At 48.8% G+C, this 23,935-nt stretch overlaps 1 protein-coding gene across 1 annotated transcript in view; it reads right to left on the reverse strand.

Annotated features, from left to right (window-relative positions):
- Window positions 1–1,089: 1,089 nt before the first annotated feature.
- TNKS (tankyrase) overlaps window positions 1,090–23,935 on the reverse strand; it is a 121,764-nt gene continuing 98,918 nt past the window's right edge. The window contains exons 21-27 of the mRNA XM_054987121.1: window positions 22,373–22,493; window positions 21,515–21,612; window positions 19,216–19,290; window positions 11,933–12,038; window positions 10,936–11,122; window positions 10,159–10,315; window positions 1,090–1,344 (exon numbers count right to left, since the gene is read on the reverse strand). Of these exons, the coding sequence (XP_054843096.1) occupies window positions 1,258–1,344; window positions 10,159–10,315; window positions 10,936–11,122; window positions 11,933–12,038; window positions 19,216–19,290; window positions 21,515–21,612; window positions 22,373–22,493 (831 nt within the window). The 3' untranslated portion in view covers window positions 1,090–1,257. The remainder of the gene's footprint in view (window positions 1,345–10,158; window positions 10,316–10,935; window positions 11,123–11,932; window positions 12,039–19,215; window positions 19,291–21,514; window positions 21,613–22,372; window positions 22,494–23,935) is intronic.

The raw sequence follows: 23,935 nt of genomic DNA on the forward strand, positions 1-23,935 counted from the left end.
GATACGTGCAGGCCAGCTCAGTAGATTGCTACAAAAACCTGCACGTGACAGTGGCGTAAAATGGAAGGGCCTAAAACAAGCTTACTGGCCAACTTTTCATGTCACGTTCCTGGGGAAAGACCTGGACGCGTGGCTCCGACAAGAGGCGAGCCAAGAGGAGGCAGCTATTCAGACCACCAAAGCCGTCACCCAGTTACTTCTCCCCGTGGTGAATGGGGGTGGGTGGGCGAGGGGCATAACGGGAGGAGTGGATGAGGAGCAGCCCTGGCCCCAGGCCCCCTCCTATTCTTTCTCCGGAGAAAGCACACATCCAAAACACGCCCTTAACACTCCTGTGCCTCGGGTAGGTCATAACCCTCCTTCCAAAGTTCCTCTTACATTTCATGTAACGGAAGAGTTCTACTTTGCACCCCGCTCGGAAGTGCCGTTACGGAGCCGTTAAATAACAGTGGGTTAGTGTTCTATAAGCTAGCGGAAAGTGGAGCAAGTTTCAAGCACAGGGGATGGCTTATTAGGCGGTTGCTGCACGGAGGCGAGCTCGAGCTCCTCTCAGATGAAGAGGAACCCAGCGGAAAAGGGAGGCGTTTCTGCCCTTAAAGTACGCTCCTAGCAACAGAGAAGAAAAAGTGGATTCAGCAAAAGTGCAAAAAAGAAATCTCAGACCAAAGAACTAGATTGCTAACACCTTGGACTTTTTAAAAAAAATTCCTATTGCATTGTTAATTGATTTTAGTCAACTTGACTTTGTGCAAAAACATCCTCGAGAAGGGCCCGGCTCATTTTCATAATAAAAACGAAAATAAATAACTTTAAAGAAGTCCTTTAAAGCTACGCACATCATTATCACCAGAGCAGTGGCCTCCGAAGTCAGGGAACAAAAAAGAATCGTGGCCGTGACGCAGTAGCCCTGCTTGTCAAAGAACGTCCCCAAACACACAGATGGAAGCAAAGGCATCTCTGACACACGTGGCCACTGCGGGGGGGGGGGGGGGGGAAGGGCGGGGGTGTGTGGAATGAGCCTGAGATATGCTGTTAAAAGGCAAACCTTTGTAAACATTTCCTCAAAAGGAATAGTAGCAACTGAGTATATATCAGTAACTCATTTCTGTTTATAGAGCAATGCTTTATAAAACATACAGGTTTAGTTTGAGGGGGTGACAAGAACTTTATACAATGTTGATATCAAGAAACTGATGTCATCCATCCAGTCCATAAGTTACTGAAGTCATGAAATTGGCTTCACTGGGTCAGCATTGACTAGGTTTTCTGCTCTGCAGCTGTTGCTGTCTGTGAGGGAGTCTCCGGCTTCACAATTTGGTACGTGATCAAATACTCGGGGTAAGCCTGAGAATATGCAGATAAGTCCAAATGAGCAGGTATATCAAACATGCATCACCAAGTGTCAAAAGAGGCCCCTACTGTGCAAAGGAGCTTCAAGAAGAGAGCATTTCCGTTCACTCTTCACGCCCCCAAACCCAGAAGCAGGATACTGCTGAGCGCTGCTCCTCCTAGCAGGATCCTGGACCGGGCACGGTTTTACACACACTCCTCCCGGGATTGTATCAGACAAGGAAGAGTCTGGGAAGAGGCTCTCCCGCCCTTCCCAGCCATGAAGACAAGATCTCCCGCTTATTTATTTAAACTATTTATATCCCGCCTTCCCACGATGCCCAAGGTGGCTTACAAGATACAAACATATATAAATAACCACGTTATTAAACACATTAATTAAAATCCATCAAGTTAAAAACTGCAGCATTATCACATTCATTTGTTATTCCAGCTAAAGCTGCTTTGAATTTATCTCACTTTGCACCTTTACGGAAGGAAGAGGGTGGAGGAGATGTGCAATTCGGGTTTGGGGAAAAGAGCGAACTGTACTTGATTCAGTAAAATTTGGTATTGCTGAACTGATTTGAACATGCCAAATAGAAGTTTACCGAATTCATTTGGTAAAATGCCGTAAACCTTGGGAGCTGTAGCAGCAGCGCTTTCAGGCTGTTCCTCTGCAAGAGAATCACTCTGCCTCCTGCCTTTTTTCACCCAGTGGGAGTTGGAGTCAGTCAGAGGCAGGAGGGGGAAGGAGGAGGGCGAACAGGGAAGAGAGCAGGGCCAATCCCTGCAACCGTTCTCCTTCTCTGGCCAATAGGGTTCTTGAGAGAAGGAGAGAGCCTTTTCCGGACTGCTGCAAGGAGTTAAATGAGAGGCCTGCCACTTTGCTGTGGGCTGCCTGGCTTGCCTCGCTCTCGGGGCGCTGGGCTGAGACGGCGGGTGCGGATTCTTTGCCGATTCTCCTGTTGCTGCTGGACCTGCTGCGGCCTTTTGGCTGCTTGTTCTTTTGGGGTGGGGGCTCTCCTGCAGTCTTAGTCTGGTTTGCTTGCTTTGTTTTTCTGCTGTGTGGGGGTCGCTTTGGCTTGTCTTCTCAGTGGGTGAGGTGCTTTGTTTAATTGGTTTGGCTTGGATTTTACTTAGCTATTGTTATATTGTTACTTTGTTGTTCTTCAGCGTGTGTGTGTGTGTGTGTGTGTGTGTGTGTGTTCTGTTTTATCCTGTAGTTGGGGGGCTTCTTTTGCTGTTTTATAGTTGTCTTGCTTCTTAGATTAGATTAACTTGTTCTTCGGGGGGGGGGAGTGCTTTCCATTGTTGCTCTCCCTCTTAATTTTTGCTAGTTCTTTGGGCTGTTTTCCCTTGTTGGCTGCTTTACCAGTTGGTGTTTCTGTCTCCTGCTGGGATAGGTTTGGTTTGTTCACTGTAGATTTCTGTTGGTTGGGGGGGGGGGGGCGGTGTTTGTAGTGGCATTTTGGTTGTGTACTTTGGGTTTCTGAGAGTGTTCTGAATTTTTAATCAGTGTTTTTAAAGTAGGCTAGTTGTAGGTCTTGAGGTAAACTGGCTAAACTAAAATGGTACCTGTTAGGGAGCAAAGACTGCCTTTTCTCATTTAATAGGCCTGTATAGGATTTTAGAGTTTAGAGAACAGGGTTGTAGATCATTGGGGTTCAGGGCCTGCTTGATTCCTGAAGAGGAATTTAGCTGTTTGCTAGTGTAGTGCCACATACCTAAATAGGGCCTTTTACAAAGAGGTTTCTGTGTCCATCTCCAAGTCTAGAGCCATAAAAAGCAAGCTTTTAGAGTAGATAAGCAGGTTTTAAAACAAACTCTAATTTGTGGCTAGGTGCTTTGGGGGCGTTTAATGAAGTTACTTACTCGTTAGTGTTTAATAAGATTGTATTGTCGAAGGCTTTCACGGCCGGAGAACGATGGCTGTTGTGGGTTTTCCGGGCTGTATTGCCGTGGTCTTGGCATTGTAGTTCCTGACGTTTCGCCAGCAGCTGTGGCTGGCATCTTCAGAGGTGTAGCACCAAAAGACAGAGATCTCTCAGTGTCACAGTGTGGATAATAGTGTGGTGTGACACTGAGAGATCTCTGTCTTTTGTTGCTACACCTCTGAAGATGCCAGCCCCAGCTGCTGGCGAAACGTCAGGAACTACAATGCTAAGACCACGGCAATACAGCCCGGAAAACCCACAACAGCCATTTAATAAGATTATTAGTTAGTTAGTAATTAGTGTTTAGTAAGATTTCTTCCAGGGGGCAGAAACATGAGTGACAGGAGACCAGAGAAGGGCCCTGGGGGAAAGGTGAGGGCTAAGACTAGAGGGGTGGTGGGGAGGGGGAGGGATGGGCTCGTCCTCCGCCTAAGCAAAGGAGGCCTTCCCCAGCACAGCTGCAGTTCACCAGCCTGGCTTCTGGTGGCAGCAAGAGGGTTCGCAAGGCCCTCTTTGCTGAGGCAGCTGTTGGAGCGCCACCCCCACCACCGGTGCTTGAGGCAGGAGCTGGCACTCTGCAGGGACCCGCTGCTGAGGCTCCCCCTCCTCCAGCTGTGAAGACCCAGCAGGAGGAGGAGGAGGATCAGGATGTGTTTTTTGGGGTGGGTTTGGGGGATGTGAGTTTCCTGTCCCTCATGCTCACCCCAGGGACCCGGAGGATGTTGGAGGAACTGGCGGAGGGACCCATCACCAGTGAGACTTCTCCAGTGTTCTCTGAGCAGACTTTTCATGCTGGCACAGGAGGAGAGAATGCGGGAGAAGAGAAAGAGATTGTGGGGCCCACATCTCCACCCCTTCACCCTCAGCCATCTTCTTCTGCCCAGCATAGACGTGGTGTGCCTGGTCCGAGGTGCCCACACGCACAGCTGCACGGTAGCATGAGCATTCCTTTTCCTCCAATGCCTGGGAGCACTTCCAGGATATGAAGGATCCCCAGATTGCACAATGCCAGCCCCATAGGGCCCAGGTCAGTTGAAGGAGGGATGTCAATCATCTCTCCACGACCAGCCTCAAGAACCACGTGAAGAAGCACCACCAGGCAGTGCTTCTTTGTGGGGAGCGTGAGACTGGCACCACATGGCTGCCAGCAAACCAGAGGGGGCAGGCTCCTCTGGCCCCGCCCCCAGGTTTCCTGTAGGGAAGGGACGCCAAACATCTCTGATGGAGATGCTTGGTACACATGGCACTAGTGTGCCAAGAGGGGGATTCAGATGGCATCTACACATCACTAGGCTGATCTTGGAACTGACCACCACACACAGGCTGCCATTCTCTACAGCTGAGTACTCCGGCTTCTGAGGGCTGCTCCAGGACGTCACTCTGGTACACTCCCCCTGCTCGTGATGCCCTTGTTTTATAGGGCTGCCAAGAACCATGTGAAGGCACAGTCGTCCGGGCTGCCAGGAGAACTGTGCCCTTCACATCCTCTATTTGGACTTGCCCTCAGGCGCAGCATGCATATGTCTTGCTTACTGCGCACTAGTGGGAACCTGAAGACCTTCAGGATGGGAGTGGAAAACTCAGAATCAGCAAGGGAAAGATAGGAGACCGCAGGGTTGGCTACAGCAAGGCTTTGCTCCATGTCGAGGTTCTCAATGAGGCACACACGGTGAACATTGCTGCCACCTTGAACCGGGTGTTAGTGGACAGGGTAGGTGAGGGTCAGGGCCCAGTCGCCTTGGGATTCATGGGGACTGATGGTGGCGAAAACATTAGAGCAGCTGTGGCGCGAGTGGGCCATGAGCACATTTACTGTGTGGTCCACAAATTTCACCACCTGGAGAACGATGCACTTCATCTGGGTTCCTGCCAGGAACCCCTTGACCCCGCAACTCATGAGCTCCAGTGTCTGCTTCAGAAATGTTAGAGACTCAAAAGTCACTTCTCCCGTAGTGTAAAATCTATTCATGAACTGTGCCAGAAGCAGGCCACGCCAGGCGTGCTGGAACATTACCTGATCACCGATGTTGCAACTCAGTGGAACGCCACCTGTGCCATGCTTGAGCGTTTGGTGGAGCAGCATGCCACCTTCACGGCGTGGCTCTCAGAGAGCGACACTTGGAGGTGGGAGAGCAAGTTCAACCGAGAAGATTGGCTCATCATCTCCCAGACAGTGGAGGTCCTAAGGCTCTTCAAGGACTTCCATGTCACGGTCTCGTCTGACACAGTGACCCTGGATCTGGTAATTCCTCTGGTGCATATGCTCCAAAGTGCTGTGGCCTCGTTCCTGGAGCCAGACGCAACATGTGCAGGTATGGTTCCAGGAGTGTGCACACTTGCTCATGAGAAGGCTGTGGAGGGGCATCACGTCCCATCTTTAGCCCTTCACTGAGAAGTTGTACATGTTATTTATTATTATTGTATTTATTTTATTACATTTGTATTCTGCTCTCCCTGAAAACCAGGCTCAGAGAGGATCACAGTAGAAATATAAAACAGGCAGCAGAGTAATGGTGGGAGGACAACTGAGGAAGGGGGACGCTCGCCTCAAACACCGTACGCCTGGCAGAACATCTCCATCTTGCAGGCACCGTGGAAGGATATTAAATTCTGCCGGGTCCGAGTGTTCATCAGGTCGGTGCCAGGGCCGAGAAGGCCCTGGCCGTGGTCGAGGCGAGATGAACCTTCCTAGAGCCGGGGACCACCAGCAGATGTTGGTCTGCCGAACGAAGGGCTCTCCAGAGAACATATGGCGAGAGGTGATCTTGCAGGTATGCTGGTCCCAGTCCACTGAGGGCTTCAAAGGTCAATACCAAGACCTTGAACCTAATCTGGGCCTCCACTGGGAGCCAGTGCAGCTGGCACAAAACCAGTGTTACATGTGACCGGAATGAAGTCCTGGTCAGAATGTGCACCACTGCATTTTGGACCAGTTGCAACTTCCAAAGTAGGGGCACAAGCAGCCTAGCGTAGAGTGAGTTACAGCAGTCCAATCTGGAGGTGACTGCTGCATGGATCACAGCAGCAAGGTCGGGGGCTGAATGGGAAGGAACAAGCTGCCTGATCCAGTGAAGGTGAAAAAACACGGGCCAGGCCACTGCTGTGACCTGGGTCTCCACTGACAAGGAGACATCCAAGGCCACGCCCAGACTTCTCACCACTCACCATGTTGAACGCTGCTGTAAGATCTAACAGTATTAGCAGCACCAACCAGCCCCGATCCAGATGCCTGTGGAGCAGATAGTCTGTAAGGGAGACCAACACCGTCTCCATCCCACGGCCAGGGTGGGAACTGGACTGGAATGGGTCCAGGACAGAGGAGTCACTCAGGAAAACCTGCAGTTGTTCCACCACTGCCCACTCAATCACCTTGCCCAGGTGTGAAAAAGGGCAGTAACTGGATGGGTTGGTGGGGTCCAAAAATGTTTTTTTTTCAGGAGAGGCCACACCACTGCTTCCTTCAGTGCTCCAGGAAACACCCCAGAACTTAAGGAGAGGTTGACAATGGCCTCTAAGGAATCCTGAAGCCTGTTGGCACGGGCCTTCACCAGCCACAACGGGCAAAGGTCCAGGAGACAGGTGGTGGGCCTAACTACTCACAGGATCCTGTCATCCTCATCTGGAGAGAGCAAGTTGAAGTGATCTAATACAGACCCAGAAGATGGCCAAGGGGCCTCCTGTTCCCTCACTGTCTCAACTGTGGTCAGCAGGTCACGGCAGAGAGACAAGACAGCCCCCTTCTGGCAGGGAGACCGATGATTGGACAATTCTAAAAAATTGTGCTGGGCGGGAACTTGTGGACGCAATGGAAGCAGCGTAGAATTCCTTCTTCATCGCCTTCACTGCCATCTCATAGGCTTTCATAAGCATCCTATAAGATGAACTTGATTCCCTGTCATAATCCTGCCTCCACACGTGCTCAAGAGGGGGATGAAACCCACGAAACTGATGCAATGTATAAGTTAGCATGTAAAACTGTATTCCTTGGCATATATGGAATTGGAAACTTGTTCTACAGTTTACTAACTTACTTTCCTCAGTGTTCGGGTGGGAGGGAAGGAACGCTGGCTGATGCCGAAGGCTACTGCTGTGCCCAGAGAATGACTTCTGCCAGTGTCTCGCAGTTTCCGCCTGCTCAGGGGATGCTGGGGTTTGGGGGGGGGGCTGTCAGTTTGGTTCTGTTGGGCTTCCCCAGGGGTGAGCTTGCATCTGGGAGTGTGCCTTATCTGTGGCATCCTTACCCTGTGCATATGTGCCCCTGGGGAAGCATGTTTAAAACTTCTCTCAACCGTCTCTCAGCACTGAGAACAATGGAGAGTGACCGGTCAGCCTGCTCAGGGGTTGCTTGGGTTTTTTTAGGAGGCTTCAGTTAGGTTCTGTTGGGTCTGGCATGGAGGTTCTATTTGTGAGTGCACCTCTGGCTGTGTCAGCCTCGGTCCACGTATTTCTGCAGTGGGACTCAACTCACAGAGTTTTTCCCCACAATAGAAACAAATGGAGTGGCCGAGGCACCTTTTGGAGGGGCCATCAGGTGGCCTCCCTGGGGTGCAATTGGCCTAAAACTTGGGGGGAGGGGTCTTGAGAAGGCAGTGAGGAATAGGTCCCCTGCAAATGTGGAGCATTTTGCTTGCAAAATGCCACCCACAGCCCCCTAAATAGCTCCCATAGTTTTCTCCGTAGGGATTAATAGAGATTGGTGGTGGCTGGGGGCCCCTTCTTTGGGGGTGGGCATAAAATTCCCCCCCCAGTCCAATCTCCATGAAACCGGGGGGGGGGGTAGTAAGAGGACAGTTGGGGGTAGGTCCTCAGCAAATGTAGTAAAATTTGGCCCAGAAATGGCCTCCCTCCCCCTCAGGCCCCTCGATAGCCTTGAATGGTGTTTCCATAGGAAACAATGGCCACATGTTACCGAATCAGCTGTTCTAAAGTGAGGGTGCAGCCACTGAAAACAAACACACATGGGTTGTAGCTGCATGGTTTGAGGAGATTGTCGGGAGGGAGGAGCCTGGCTACCTTCGCAGGTGCATGGGATCGTAAGGGGAAAGGCAGCCCATCAGGTATTTGGCAGCCAGGCTGCTGGGCCACTCCCACTGTTAACCTTTGCCCTCTGGTGAAAGGGGACAGGCAGGAGGAAGAGTGGAGGCAGTCACACACAAACCCATCTGTGGGCAGCGGACAGTTGCTGCTGACTCAGAAAGTGCTGAATACGGGCATGCCTGCCACTTGCTTCTTTCAGCTCCCAGAAGAGGTAATATAGCCAGCAATGTTGTCGGAACTTTGGATTTCTTCTTGAAGAACCAAGCCTGAGGACAGACTTGGAAGAATAAAAGGATTTGGGGGGGGGGGGGTCCTGCCCCTTTCCTTCTTTCTTTCTCTTGCCTTAATTTGTTTTTGCTTTTTAAAAAGTACTCTAATCCGGAGATCTTCCACGGAGTATGGGCCTGGCGAAAGGACAGCTGATCAGCAGGGACGGAAGGATCCAGGGCACACTGCCACACGGTGTGTTCAGCAGCCAAAGCTCCTTCCCCCATCCGCACCATGAAGGAGGTTGCAGGGAAGGGGCAGGGGAGATCCGCACTGACTTTCTGCTCACAAAAGTGGCGCAGAAGAGGGGGGGGGGACACTTGTGCAGTCTGTGGACTGATATGGGAACAGCCCGCGCAGTTCCAGCTTGGAAGGAGGCGCTGGCTCACCCCCGCCGTTCTCTGTGCCCTCTGAGGAGGGGATCAGGGCCACGTCTCGGTAGGAAAGCACGTGCCTCGCATGCAGAAGGTCCCAGGTTCAATCCCCAGCATGGCCAGTTTTAAAGTATCAGGGCGCGCCTGGCACCCTGCAGAGCCGCTGCCAGTCTGAGCAAGCAGTACTCTCACGGGCCAGGGGTGGGGCCAGGGGTGGGGTTCCGCCTCAGGCAGCTCCGTATGTTCATGTGACAGGGCAGAGAACAAGGAGAGGACGTTCAAAACAAGGAAGCGCAGGGGCCTCTTGAGAGAGCCCAACTCCTGGGGAAGCCAGAGAGCTCTTTCCTTCGGAGGAGCCAGAACCTAGACCCGGAGCCCAGAAGGATTAAGCCACCCTAGGAACGAACTAAAGCAGAGGAGCGCTCCAGCCAGGCTGCGGGGGGCCGTCTCCTCTTCTGCGCCTCAGACCCTGAAAGTACTTTTGTCGGGGGGGGGGGGTGCGGGGAGACCATGAATCACTTGCTCCATGTCACAATTTGGGTGCTATTTGCTGTATAATATAATGTGTTTAATATTAATTTTTAATTGTAAGCCACTTTGGTTCCTGCTTTGCAAGAGAAAGATGGGGTAATAAATAAATATAAAGCAATAAACAAACATGGCCCTAAGCAGCAGAGTCAGGGGACAGAAAAGGAAGTTTTTTCACATGCTGAATGGAAAGAACGGGTAACCTGGCTGGCTGTCATCTAAACGACACACACCGCTTCACTGGCTTCGTCACACTGGCCAGTCCAACATTCCAGAGAGAGAAAAAGTTCCCTCTGTTGCACATTAAACGCGCACACGCAGCCTGGATCTTTGAAGAGGCTTTAGAGAACCAGCCAGTGTCAACCTGGAGGCATTCCAGAGGCAAAGCAGGGACAGCTCAACGCTTTCACCAATTTGCTTTAAGAAACCCCCAGTTATACCAGAGAGGGACAATAAGACATCTGCTCGTAAACATCCTCGTACATCTCAGCCTCATCTGGGATCCCAAACACGTGTGGGGTGGGATCTCTTGACAAGTTTCGTGGCACAGGGAGCAGCTGGACTGATCACGCAAAGGGTAAAGCAGACCCCAAGACTGACGGGCTTTAACAGCGCAGTCCTCTCAGGTGCGCTTCGCCAGGCTCCACTCACACCACAAGGGCACGTCACTTTTCTAAGCCGCCTACCTGTTCTCCTCTGTAGATGACGTACTCCGCGTACGCAAGTCCGTTGACGCTGGGCCTGCCGATCACGGAGTGGTGCCCAGGAGGGGCGTGTGCCATTTTCATGGTGCTAAACTGCAGGAAGGACTTCCCCAACGTGACACGGCAAAAAAGCATTTGTCTAAAAAGGGGGCGGGGGGAGACAAAAGTAATAATCTCACATGTGGGAAACACGATTGTAACTGGGATAAATGGGAAGCTGTGTAAGATGCTAAGAAAGCTTTTATAATATAGGAGTTCGTTTTAATGTCAGCCATTGTTAGGACAAGCACACTCCCCCCCCCCCCCCCCGCCGCTCTGAGTGATAATTCGCCCCCGTTGCTTCCAGCCACAGCAACCAGCCCAGCCTCCGGGCTCCACCCCCACCCCACCCGACCCCCTCCCTGCTTGGCTCTCCAGACAGTCGTGGCCTGGAAGGAGGGGCAGGACTCCCGCATTCACCCAGCAATACTGGGAGAAGGGGAGGAAAGGGGCGAGCTGCTCTGAGAACTTGAGGACTGGAAACGGGATAGAAATAAGGAATACGGAAGTTCAAAGGGGGGGGGGTCAGCGGAAACGGCCGGCGTGGAGGCTGGGGCCCCCTTGGGACCGCTCTCTGCAGCAATTCTATGGCGGCAGGAACTCTGCTGGGGTTTCATGTCTGCAAACGGGAGAGCTGCCTTTCCGCTTTGATCCACAGGTGCTTGCATGAGGAAACGCTACACGGAGCGCACGGAGCGAGACAGCTGCCCAGGAACCCACCTGTGGCAGATGTAGCAGGATCTGTCTTTGTGTGTGGGGCAGCCGGTGCCACCCCCAATCCCATAGACATACTGGTTGCTTTTAGAGGAATTCTCTGCAAAGTAAATCCCAGCTCCAAACATCCCTCCGATATAGGCGTGTCTTTCATCAAATCCTTTATGGATAATAGCATTAATAAAAGGGGACCCTAGAACAGAACACAAACAGAGTTTATTTTTTGCATATGACACAGAAATCCACTCCTATTGATGCTCATGAACTCAACGCAAAGGAACACACAGTTAAGCTTCAGAAGATCAACACGTTTTTCAGGATATGATCCTCAGGATTCAGGATATCTTTGGAAAAGATCCGTTCTCCTCATTTTGCTCCAACCTCACTGAATATACAGGAAAAGCAAAAGGCAACCCAAGCTGGTGAGAGTCAGTCTCTGCAGCTAGGGAACCCCCCCCCCCCGGTTGTTATAATTATTCCTCCATATTAGCCGTGAAGCTGACACTATCAGTTCTGGAAGAATTTAAGGAGACTTGACTGGGAAGCACTCAGCAGAAAGACGGGCGTTCAGGACTGTTTGGTTAACTCCCTTCCTTCGCTGGTGGGGACTCTCACAGTACATTTGGAAGGGGGGGGGGGGTTGGAATTGGCAGGAAGGCAACAAAACGCCTTTAGAGTCGGTCTGATAACTTCCGTCCACACTGGCGGCAGATTCCCAGTCCTCTCTGCTGGAACCCTTTCCCTGCAGCTGCTGGGCTCCAGCTCCTGGAGTTTCCCACATTCTACCACTTTTTCATCCCATCTTATGGGGAAAAGAACTCAGTTATGTCCACACTGAAAACTGGAAGCTTGTAAACCAAATCAATCCAAGAATAAGATCCTATTTGTATATGTTCCTGGGACAGAGAAGATAACTGAGGAAAAATACAATTGGTGTGCATTTTAAAACAAAACTGGTGTGACGTTCCACCAATAGTTTGAGGTAGAGATTCCGCCTCCTCACCGTGGAACAGCATGCGCTCGTTGTGATGGTTATGGTTTTCTTCGGACACTTCTTTCTGCCGGTGACAGAATCTCTCCCTCAGCTTCTTATTCACTACCTTCTGAATCTATAAAAAGGATAAACATAAAGACACACACCAACTGAATCACCTCCAATTAGTATTTAAGAAATAATGCAAGGTTTTCTATATAATGTACAAACACCAAAGCCACTATTCAAATGAAAAACATCAAAAGCACGTGGAGGTGAAAACAGGGTTGCGCTTACCTATACCTAACCTGTAACTGTTGTTCATTGAGTGGCCTTCTGTGCAGGCACACAATGCGACCGCGCATGCGCAGGCCAGCCACGGAGAAGATTTCCAGTACTTCCTAGCGCCCCTCCTCCCTTTGGTGCTTTCCTGCCAAACGCATCACATGACCAGGAGGAGGGGTGCCATTCCCTCAGTTCTCTCCGCGTTGCCACTGGAGACCCCCCCCCCAGAAACGAAAGTTCCAGAGAGTTCACAGTGGGGCGGGATGGGGAGGGATGTGCGCCTGCACAAACTACCACTCGATGAACAACAGTTACAGGTAAGCACAACCCTGTTCTCATCTTTAGGGGAAATACTGAACTGAATTAATAGTTCAATTAATATGAGGACAAGCAACCTCCCCTGAGAAGAGAAGCGGGGAAGACCTTGGGCCTTTTGAGCCCACAAAGCAACACAGACGTGAAAAAAGAATTGTAGGGAAACTGAGTGGAGGACAAGGCAGCAGAACACTAAATTTTTACTTTCTCTTGTACAGTAAATCATCAATAAGGATAGACAAAGGAATTTAACGGACTTGGCAGCAAGCTGTTCCTCCCCACAGAGTGTTGTCTATCTGGACTGAAGAATTCAGACTCTCTGTGTGAAGTCACAGCATGGTCTAGGGCAGCCCAGCTCCAGATTAAAGGAATAGACTTGTCACTTACAATACAGTTATAGGCTGTAAAAATAGCAATATCTGAAGGAGTAAACTGAACTCACAAAAGCTCACAGAAAACAAGTGTTAGTCCTTAGGGAGCCACGGGGCTTTTATCTTACTCTACAAAGATGCAATCTGCTATTGGAGATATTTAGTGGCCACAATTTATAACACTTTGACCAATACCCTTTATGCCACAGGACAGGGTGCTTCAAAGGGGATAGTAAAAGGGTCATAATGACCTACTGATAAGCAGCTCAGATGAAAAATTGCAACAGGGGGGTTCTGCTTCCCACATAGGCTAACAGCCTACAGCTTTCACAGTCTACAGAGAGTGAATTAGATATGAAGTGCTGTTTAATCTGCAGGCCATCAATAACAATAATGACGACTACTGGAACGATGTATAAATTTGTTAAAGGACTGCAGCAGGGTTCGTGTGTCAAGGACATTTTGTCCTGGGCATCCTAAAAATCTGGGTGTGGAGTTTATCTAAAACCCATCTTTAAGGGACTCAAAGTGGCCGTAACAGTTTATACTTTTCCATTCCATCCACACAACAACCCTGCAAAGCCAGCCAGACTGAGGGAATGTGACTGACAGTCCCAAGGTCACAGCCAAGTCATTCAGACACAATGGCATTTTAATTTGAATTCTCCATATCCTAATCCAGTGCTCTAACTGCTATACCAAACTGGCCCTTCTTAGAAATGACATCATACAGGAATGGCTCGAGACAGGATGAAAACAGTTGTAACAAGAACTCTCTCCTAGCTGTGGCAACTGTAATGCTGTGGAGTCCCTTTCATATTTTATGTTAGTCCCAGGATACTAAAATCTGGAGCAGTTCCAGTCCAGGTTGAACTCCTGTGTAAACTGGCCGAAGGACTGCTAGGGAAGGCCTGAGCTGAGCCTCGTTTCTTTTCTTTTCTTTGTTTCTGTTGAATACAGTTACTCTGCGCTGACTAAGAGAGACAGGAGGATAATGTGGACACGTCTCGTCATCACAAAAAGTGACAGGTGCCTTGCCCCCTCTTAGGGCCTAAGCCCTGCCCCGTTTTGCCCCAGGAAGCACTAGCCCAGGTGACAGGGAGTGACCCTGACCCCCGTGATCCTGAGAAGGGCGTGGTCACTTGACTCCTCTACAAGCTCATCTCACCGCTCTGGACTAACAGGAGTGGATTTTGAGTGTGTGGGGTGTTCAGGCAGAAAGTTGGGGACACCCCTGCACTTCAGCTCCCTGTAGGCCCCTAAGGGGGTCAAGTGACACCTCTACATGCTAGTCACCATCTCCCTTCCACAGGGGAGTTTCCAGATGTTGTTTAAATGCACCAATGGACGTGTAGGTGGTTGGGGAGCTGGCTCTTTAAACGGAGGAGCCGCTTCGTTATCTCCTTGCTTATCTCCCGCTTCATTATCTCCTGGAGCTTTTGCAAGATGCAGAACACGCCAACAAACTCTCTTGAAACGGTGAAACCATTGGCATTGGTGGAACGAAAAGCAGTCAAAAGAATTTGTGTCTACAGAGGGAATACGGGCATGAATGTTGCGAAGTGGCTCCCTGGTTCACTGGTGAGGACAGGGCTGGATGACTGGGATGACTGGGTGTCTCCTAATCCAACAAAAGACGCAGCCCCAAGGGAGGTCTTTCCCAAGCCCCGCACACGGCAAGTATAACAGAGGTGTGTATGCTCTAGTTTTACGATGGTTATCTAAATCTATGTCTGCAAAGTGCAAAGTACAGGTCTAAATGCCTTTCTGTCAATTTCTCTAGAAATGCTGTGATTCAGACATCACAGGAACAATATAACAACAACAACAACAACAACAACAATAAATAACATTTGATTTATATGCCACCCTTCAGGACAACTTAACACCCACTAGAGTAGTTTACAAAGTATGCTATTATTATCCCCACAACAATCACTCTGTGAGGTGGGTGTGGCTGAGAGAGCTCTGAGAGAGCTGTGAATGACCCAAGGTCACCCAGCTGGCTTCAAGTGGAAGAGCGGGGAATCAAACCCGGCTGTCCAGATTAGAGTCCTGCCACTCTTAACCACTACACCGAAAGCAAATATGGCCTTTGCATGATACCAGGGATATTTTGAACTGAACATTCTTCAAGATTATTATATGGATCCTCAAAATAAGAGTTCTGAGATGAATGAAGCGGTCAAAGTTGCTGCATATTTAATTTTGAGCCACTGCTTCAGAGAGACGATGTTCTTGAAATGCAACAGCTGTCTTGATGATGCTCCTGCTCAAGAAGCTCACATTTGTTTGACGCAGCTAGACGAATTCTGTAATCAGAACTTGAAACACGTACGTGCTAAACTATCCAGGGGGCCCATGTTGTATGTTATAACAGTGTCAGCCTGGTTCCACTGGTTGTTTAGCAATGAACCAGCATCATATTACACAGCTTGGGAGGCATTCAGACCAGGGGCTCATTACGCTGGTAATGCGCAAGAAGCCCTAAATGGCCTGTTGCAGAAGCGTAAGAAACAACATATGGATCTTACTAAGAACAGTATTCAAAATAAATTTCCTCAACATAAATCTTCATTCAACTTTCGCGAAATGTGTGCCATTGTTAGAAATCAGAATCTAGAGGTTGTATATGGTCATAGATCCAGAGGAGTTAGCTGTGTTTGTAGTAGCAAAATCAAAAAGAGTCCAGTAGCACCTTTAAGACTAACCATTTTTATTGTAGCATAAGCTTTCGAGAATCAAGTTCTCTTCGTCAGATGCATGGAGGGCAGAAGGAAACTGGTCAAATATAGAGGAGGAGAGGGGGGGAAGGGGGAAGGAGGAGAGGGGGGATGTAAACAACTCCTTTGATATGGAGATGCAGATAGCTCCTTTCGATGTGGGCTGTCTGCATCTCCATATCAAAGGAGTTGTTTACATCCCCCCTCTCCTCCTTTCCCCGCCTCTCCTCCTCTATATTTGGCCAGTTTCCTTCTGCCCTCCATGCATCTGATGAAGAGAACGTGATTCTCGAAAGCTTATGCTACAATAAAATTGGTTAGTCTTAAAGGTGCTACTGGAATCTTTTAGAGGTTGTATAGGAGCCATCTATATTGCCAGCTTTCAATATAAAATAAAGTTGCTTTTAATTTCTTTAAATGAGTGACTTTTTAAAGCAGGTGCTTTCACATGGGCTAAACAGACTGGAAATACGAGGTTTTCACCGCTTTATTTAAAATTAGCTGCACCGATATCATGAGAACTGCATTGTCTTCTAGAGATAAGAGCCAAGAATGTGTGTCTACTTCTGCAAATGATAAAAGTCGCACAAACGTTCTTAAAGTGTGCTGATTCCCAGTGTTTTAATTATGGGGTGCATGGCCAGAGGTCAAAGATAGCCACTCTGCTGCGCTGAAGATTGCCTCCTTGTGTAAAAATGATAACTTGGAAGGGTAGTTATTTTAAAAGTTTTAAATTCGAAAACACAACCAGCATGCAGTGAAAAGATTCATGGGCTTCTAGATTAAAAGAGGAGGAAGGATTGGAGGCAGGGAATGATTTTCCTGAAAAGAACTCACTATTTTCTCTGTCGAAGCCTGCAGCTTTCTTCTGTACCTCCGGAAGGAGAATAATTCAATCCCCTTTTCAGGCGGATGAAAAGCGAGCTCGTTCAGGCAATGAGCTTTCCAGCCATGCGATTCCTCGTGCACCAAAGTCGCATGATAATTACCCCCTCCCAGTCATTATTCTCAGGCCTTAACTGAAATTAGCAGCATTGCACTTCTGAGATAAGGGGCAAAGATGCGCGTTTGCTTCCACAAATAATAAAGTTGCACAGCCGTTCTTAAAATCTGCTCATACTCCCCAAATGTTACAGGATGCTGGAAAGAGGAAGTCTATATTTTAAGTGTAATAGTATTGTTCTTCAAAAATACGGGGCATGACAGGTGTGAGGTCTGAAGGATTTAAAAACCCGAGGCTGGCACTGCTCCTACACGTGCCGTCCACCCTGGACACCAAGAAGGGGGAAAGGTAACGTGTGTGTTTGGGGGTCGGATTTGGCGGACAATTTTTAAAGGTTTCTAACGTGTAAGCTTTTCCATTTTAAAAAAGTTTAAATTATGAAAAGACAGGGGCTTTCTCTCGAGAACTCGAAAGGTAAATTTGCCTGCTTCTTTTCCAAACTGGAAAACGAGACGGAGTCAGGCAGCATATCTTGTTTGTGGGTGTTTTAAAGAGCAGACAACGGCTTTCCGAATTCCTTTTCACTCTCCCCCCGCTCTGTTTAGAAACACTTGTGTGATACAGAGCTCTGGGAAGGGGCATCTCCCACCTGCTAAGCGTAGCTTTTTAACCATTCCAGGGCTCCCATCAACTAATGCGAATGTTTATGTGGAAATCTAAAACGGTGAGATTTTATGATGCCAAGCTTTTTGTTAATGAACTTACAGAATACACACACTTGGTCTTCATGCATTTTATATCTATAAAGATGCTTGTACTGAAGTATTTAAAATTTTTATTAAGTAATGAATGTATCATACGGTCTCCCCTGGAGAGTTTTTATTCGTAACCCTGTGCTTCAGCCCGTCATTCTGCCACAATATTTTTTATATTGCATAGGAAATACGTATGCAAGAAGGTCGTGTCCGTGGTCGGGGTGTGCGAGTGTGTGTCTCTTGTCTATTATGGCAAAGGGGGAACCCACAGGTGCAGAGTTGTTAGAGGCCGCCAGAAAACTTCACAGAGGCCTAAGGCGGGTGGATCAGAAAAGGGTAGGACTCAAGGACATAGCGTGTATCGAAAATCATTTAAAAGTCAACTAGGGTGCCCCCTGACCAACGTATAACGGAGTTTGTTTAAGCAGGGCCCGAAGGCCTACGGTTACCGGCAGTCGGGGGGGGAGTGCGCCTGAAGGTAAAGAGGATAACTCTGAACGCACCAGCGGCAAGATGAATTTTGTCAGTTTGAAAGATCTGTTTTTTGCCCATGCCTCTGATCCTGAGCCCCATGAAATAGGGATGCAACAGCCGGACACTTACAGAGACAAAACCCGTTTTGTCATTGAAACAAAGGCTCTTAACAAAACTCAGAAAGTTGTTTATGACAAGCATGTAATTGTTGATGGGTTTAAGACGCTGCCTTATGGTTATTGATACGGATACAGGATGGTAGCATCTTTTCTCCGCCACCCTCACTGGGCCTAGCAAGTTCAAGAAAAGTTACTTTATAAAAAACGTGCTGCTTAACGAGGAGCAGCGTCTTTCTGCCATGCCTGAGACAACTGTGTGGTTTTATGCCTGCTGGCAACCACTGTATCAAGAACGGTCGCATCATTTCCCCTTTATAAATGTTGTCGAGGGAGTGCCGGCACGCCTGAATGACAATTGCCTTTCATCCACCAATAAGATAAATCTTGTTACTGCGAATGGTCTGATGGGCTCAGCATGTGGCAGCGCTGAAACTGAGGACGCGTTTATTAAGTACGTGCAACCATAGAAATCTGAGTATCGTTTACATCGTCCAGAATTTATTCTGCTAGGGTAAGAGCTGTCGTACCATCAACCTGAATGCAAAATACGCTGTTATTTAAAAAATCCCGGGACAAATTACAAATAGCGACTTTAGCCTGCCAGACGTATCCTGGTAAATCAGCTTTCTTTATGGAGGCGCATGAAGATGCAACCAATAAACCTTACAGCTATCCTTTAGTGGATTAAACGCTGCCTCTCCAGAACAGTACTGGTTACAGTTGGACCCACCCACCCCCCAATCTCCCCGTGGCATATATTTTTAAGAAATCAGCAGGGGACAAGAGGAGGCAGTTTTCGGATACTTTGTGATTTTAGAGAGGGGCTGTCACAGGGCAACATGTCTGAGTGTGTCAAGAAAAATCTCTCCCTCCTGTAACTTTTAGCCCGATCCACCCATTCAGAGAAAGGCTATCTTCTGTGCTGCCTAAAATGACTCGATTGGCACTATTACTGAAATATCCCTCAACACCTTAAAAGACAACATTCCCTTGGCAGCACGCCAACAGGCGGTATTGAGGGAATCTTCTCCATGGCTGGCCTGTGTGCGCGCAGTCCCAATGCGTGCCTGCACAGAAGCCACAAAGACAAACACATCCTTATCCACTCACTCCAGCTTGTCTAGTATTTTATGCCCAAGCACTCCAAATCCAGGGGAAAACCATTTGATCTCATTAATGGCAATTTATTCTTTTAGAAACGTGTTTCCTGCATTTCTCCCCACAGGGGTTCAAGGCTGCTCCCCCAGCCTTGTGCAGCAGAGATTCATTTATTAGTCCAATTAGCAAATCTTTCCCTACTGCGGTTCGCAAGGTCCATGGATACTTACTCTGATGACATGATACCTGTTGAAGATCCCTCCAGCGTTGCCGCCATCTCTGTGTTCTCGAATGGTGCTCTGCATCTGTCAACAGTCAGGCAACCACATATCAAGAACCCAGCAGCTCAAAAATAAGGCCACACATCTTTCTTAACTGGGAACTCTACTGCAGACCTGGTAGGCAGGTAGGTACAGTTCAAGGGAGGAAACACAAACGGATGCACCCTTTTCTCTCATACCTGTTGCCTTTTTCACCCCCTGGCACTGAGGGAAAGAGGGCAATAAGAAGCTTATGCCCTGCTTCCCGCTCATCCTGGGAATGTGGCAGTTACGGGAAAACAAAGAACGAATCTTCTTCATTTATTTCCTTCCCAGAAAGATACGGAGAGCGCCAGGGATGCTCTGGTCCTTCGTAATGCACACACACCTTCAGGTTAGGACAGAAGGATCTTTACCGCTCTTCTAGTAGGTATGCTGGGTGAGGATCGGAGAGACCCAGGTTCAAATCCCCACTCCACGACAGAAGCTCCCTGGGTGACCCTGGGCCACTCATAGCCTATCCTACACCACAGGGTTGTGGTGCAGATAAAATGGAGGAGAGGAGAAGAAGGTACCCTTCGGGGGGAAAGGTGGGGCATAAATGAAGTAAAATAAATAAGCAATACTTTCGCACACATTGCATACAGGGGCTTCCCTGCAAAACTGAATCCCCTTTGACGAAGGACACACACGGTTTGGGCCAGATCCTCTTTTCTTCAAGATCACTGCCCCGACTGGAGTGGGATGCATGGCCTAGTGATTAGACTCTGGGAGGGCCAGGTTCAAATCCCCTCTCTGGCATGGAAGTGCACGGGGCGACCCTGGGCCAGTTTGTTGTGGGGATGAAATGGAGGCGAGGAGAATTAGGCAAGCCATCTCAGGTCGCCAACTAGGGAGAAAGGTGGGGTATAAATAAACCACATGAATAAAAATATGAAAGCCTTGTGAAATGTTGTCACTGAAAGAGAGAACACTACCCTCTAGAGGGCGGAGGTTTTACAGAGAGGCCGAGGAACGGTTGCCTAGTGACAAGACAGCTGGAGGGCGGCAGTTGGTAGCACAGAGAGGTGGAGGATCTGTGAAAGGAATGGCCGAGGAGGGGGAAACGTGAGAAGAGGCCTCCTGCTGTTGTGAGGGACCCTCGTTTCTTGGAGCCATAAAGAGGGCGTCCTCCACCCTGCCTGGAGCGCATGAGTGGCAGCCCAGAGACTGAGAACAGCAGAAAGATCCCCGTAAGGCCTCTACACTCCCCTGCGAAGACTAAAATACTCCTTCACTGTGGATTTAGGACTTCTTAATTTATTTTACTGACAACAGTGTCCATTTGAAACTCCCCTGGTTTACTGCTCCCAACCACTACATAAAAGGTTTTATTTGTGCAAACAGCAGTTCAGGGTTGAATGGGGCACCCGCTCTCCGGTGACCTGGCACTTTTTAGGCTAAAAAAAGGGCCACAAATAAAGAAATACTCCCTGCCTGGTATCACGTGGCAAAGAGCAGAGAGTGACGCATTGTATCTGGCACGTCCAGACTCAGCAGCCTACAAAACAGGAAGCATCATTTTTTCATTCCTGTTTCATGGTCCTTTGGCCCTGGTGTATTGGGGCGTGGGGGGCGGATTCCTCCACTGCTTGCTCTCAGCAGGGCCTCCAGGGGAACAAGCACTTGGAGGCCAGGGAGGTTTCCTGGACCAGAACAGGACGAGTGCCGCTTTCCCCTTCGGTGCACGAGTCACAAGGCTGTTTTTGGCTCACGCGCAAACATACACCACCACACCAGGCAGCACTTTTGAAAAGTCATGATGGGTTATTCAGAGAAACGGTGTGCTTAACTTTCCCCATGCCTGCTGTTTCCCTACTGTATCTCCCAAACTACTTCACTCCAGACAGGGTTTCAGATAGGGTTTTTATATACTTAAAAAAAAAAAAAGATGAAGAAGTGCCAGCTAGCAGTGAGAGGGTTGGTCACAAAATGAACATGTCACTTAATGTAACCAGGTTAACTTGCTCTCCTCAATTATTTATTGTGCATGGACCCTACAGTCTTAACTTGTTTGCTTCCGAGTTCTCTGTAGAAATGCCTTAACTATATGTCTAGCATTTCGTGTCCTTTTAAACCCTCTCTTCAATCTCTGAAGTGCCGTGAAATTCCCTCTTGGGTTTTGCTGCCACATAGTCCAACTTGCCCCATATGAACCTGCCAATCAAGGGAAATGGCAGGTGCACCAAATCTCAGCCTCATCCTGACAGCCTATGCATTCAGTAGTTACCTCTTCTTCCACAGACTGATATTCTTTGTCTTCAGAAGCCAGATCTATAAGGATAGTCCCCTGGCTTGCACAGTGAAAAGTCAAATAAGGATTGGAGCCTGAAAAAGCAAAGTTTGCAAGACATTAGTGTTCTCCTGAGCACATCATCAGAGAGCATGATAAACTGTAAGTTGTTTTAAATAACAGTGGGATTTAAGAGTACACTAAACCAAGAGTAGCATTAAAAAAACTGTACTCCAATTAGTATTCTTCTAGTAAGTGTATATTCTGAGGCCCCCTGTTTGCATAGTACTCCCGTAAGACTCTGGAGCTGGTGTACACAATAATGGCTCTACAGGGAAAGTGTTCTGGGCTAGACTGGATGGATGGCTGCTTGGAGCTGGGCTTGACAACACACGGAACTTACCTCCGTGGCCGGGCAGGGATGACACTACCAGGGAAGCAGAGGTCAGAGAACGGGACAAGGGTAATAACTAGATGGAAGACAGAACAGGGGCAAGGACTCCAGGTGTCTAGATAAAGGGTATCATATTTATAAAAGATTTCCAAATTTCTCTTTGTTCTCCATTCCTTATTGCCCTCAAGTCCCAACTATTTACAACTGCCAGCTTCCTGGGAAAAGGAATCCATCTCCATTAAGACAAACTGCTGTATTCTACCCTGAGGTTCTTTAACGGGGCCAGCTATAAAAATGAACTGAATCCAACTGATCCAATCAATGCCTCACATAAGTCATCTCTTCCTTCAGGCCCTTCCGGAAAGATTACTCTTAGTATATAAAGGGGGGGGGGAGGCTCACTGTTTGTAGCTGAAAGCTCACAAATTGATTTTTAAGGCAAGTGGCTTTAACATACTCACCCTGCTGTCCACCCAGAAGTCTCTCTACACCTTTTATTAACTTATGACGATGCCCATAGGCATTGATGCCGATCTCTTTCAGCTCTTCGTGTCCCATGTCAGCCAGTACATCCAAGGTAATCTGAATAACAGGAAGATGACAAAAACTGCATGGTCATGTTACGTTAGTAGCTCTGAGTCGTGGAAAGGTGGTGAGGTCAGTTAAACCAGTTAATAAACGTACTGATCTCTGCAGTCCTTCCCCCTTTTTCCCTCTCTCCCAGTCCAATTTTAAGAGACTAGTGGGTGATGCATCTGACGAAGAGAGCTGTGGCTCTCGAAAGCTTATGCTACAATAAAGTTGGTTGTCTTAAAGGTGCTCCACTATTTTGCTGCTACTACAGACTAACACGGCCAACTCCTCTGGATCTAGCTCCACTGGGCAGAGGTTGTCTCTTTTCAGCTCAGGGGCCATGTAAGCTGATGGCAGCAACTGATGAAACTGGGAGGTTGGACATATTTGTGGAGAAGAGGTCCACCCACAGCAACCAGCTGTGGGGATAGTTTCCGGTGGGTGGCCATGTTGGTCTGCAGCAGAAGAGCAAGACTGGGGTCCAGTATCACATGTTCATCTCTAAAATGCTACTGGCCCCAAACCCAGCAATGGTGACTAACAGGAGCCTCTGGATCCCAGCACCAGGAGGCGGCTTCCATGGCCTGTTGGACGGCTGCTGCGTGAAGCAAGAGGCAGCGCTAGACGGGCCCCCGGTCGGGGCCAGCGGGGCTCTTCGTCAGTAGGTTTTAGTCCGCCGTGAGATCTGTAACAGGGTTTTAGGAGCTGAGAAAGGAAGTTGACTAGAGGTCCATCAGTGGCTATTAGCCATAAGGTATAGATGGAACTCTCTGTCTAGGGCAGTGATGCTCTGTATTCTTGGTGTTTGGGGGGGGGGGGCAGTGGGAAGGCTTCTAGCGTCCCTTCCCCACTGGCAGACCTCCTGAGGACACCTGGGGGCGGTTTTGGCCACTGTGTGACACAGAGTCTTGGACTGGACGGGCCGTTGGCCTGATCCAACATGGCTTCTCTTATGTTCTTATAGGGATGCCCAATTTGAAGGCTGATGAGGTGGCTTGAGCCCTCGCGCATTAGCCCTTTATATGCAACGGACATGGCTGCTTAAACTATTTATAGCAAGTCTTAATGAGCCACGCTATCCATTCTGAAATAGTTTGTGTTGAGACTTTCTGACCCTTTTTGCTTCCTTTAAAGGACACGAAGGGATTAGGGCGCTTCTGAAAAGGAGCTGTTCCGTACAGATAGAAGTACAAGGCAGGTTTAAAATCCACAGTATGCAAAAATCTCTCTGCGTCATGCTGAGGAGTCAGAAAGGTGGCAGGCAGGGCAATGTCTTGGTTCGTGTGAAAAGCGGAGATCTTTGACAGAAAAGGGAGGCTTGGGCAGAGAATGGCCTTATCTGAGAACACCTTAATGAAAAGCGGGTCGGATCTCAGGGCTCGCAGTGCACTTATCCTCCTAGCTGAGGTTATGGCCACCAGAAAAGCTGTTTTAGTTCCCAGCCTCTTGAG

Source organism: Eublepharis macularius, chromosome 8 (genome assembly GCF_028583425.1).
Source record: "Eublepharis macularius isolate TG4126 chromosome 8, MPM_Emac_v1.0, whole genome shotgun sequence".
Taxonomy (NCBI): domain Eukaryota; kingdom Metazoa; phylum Chordata; class Lepidosauria; order Squamata; family Eublepharidae; genus Eublepharis; species Eublepharis macularius.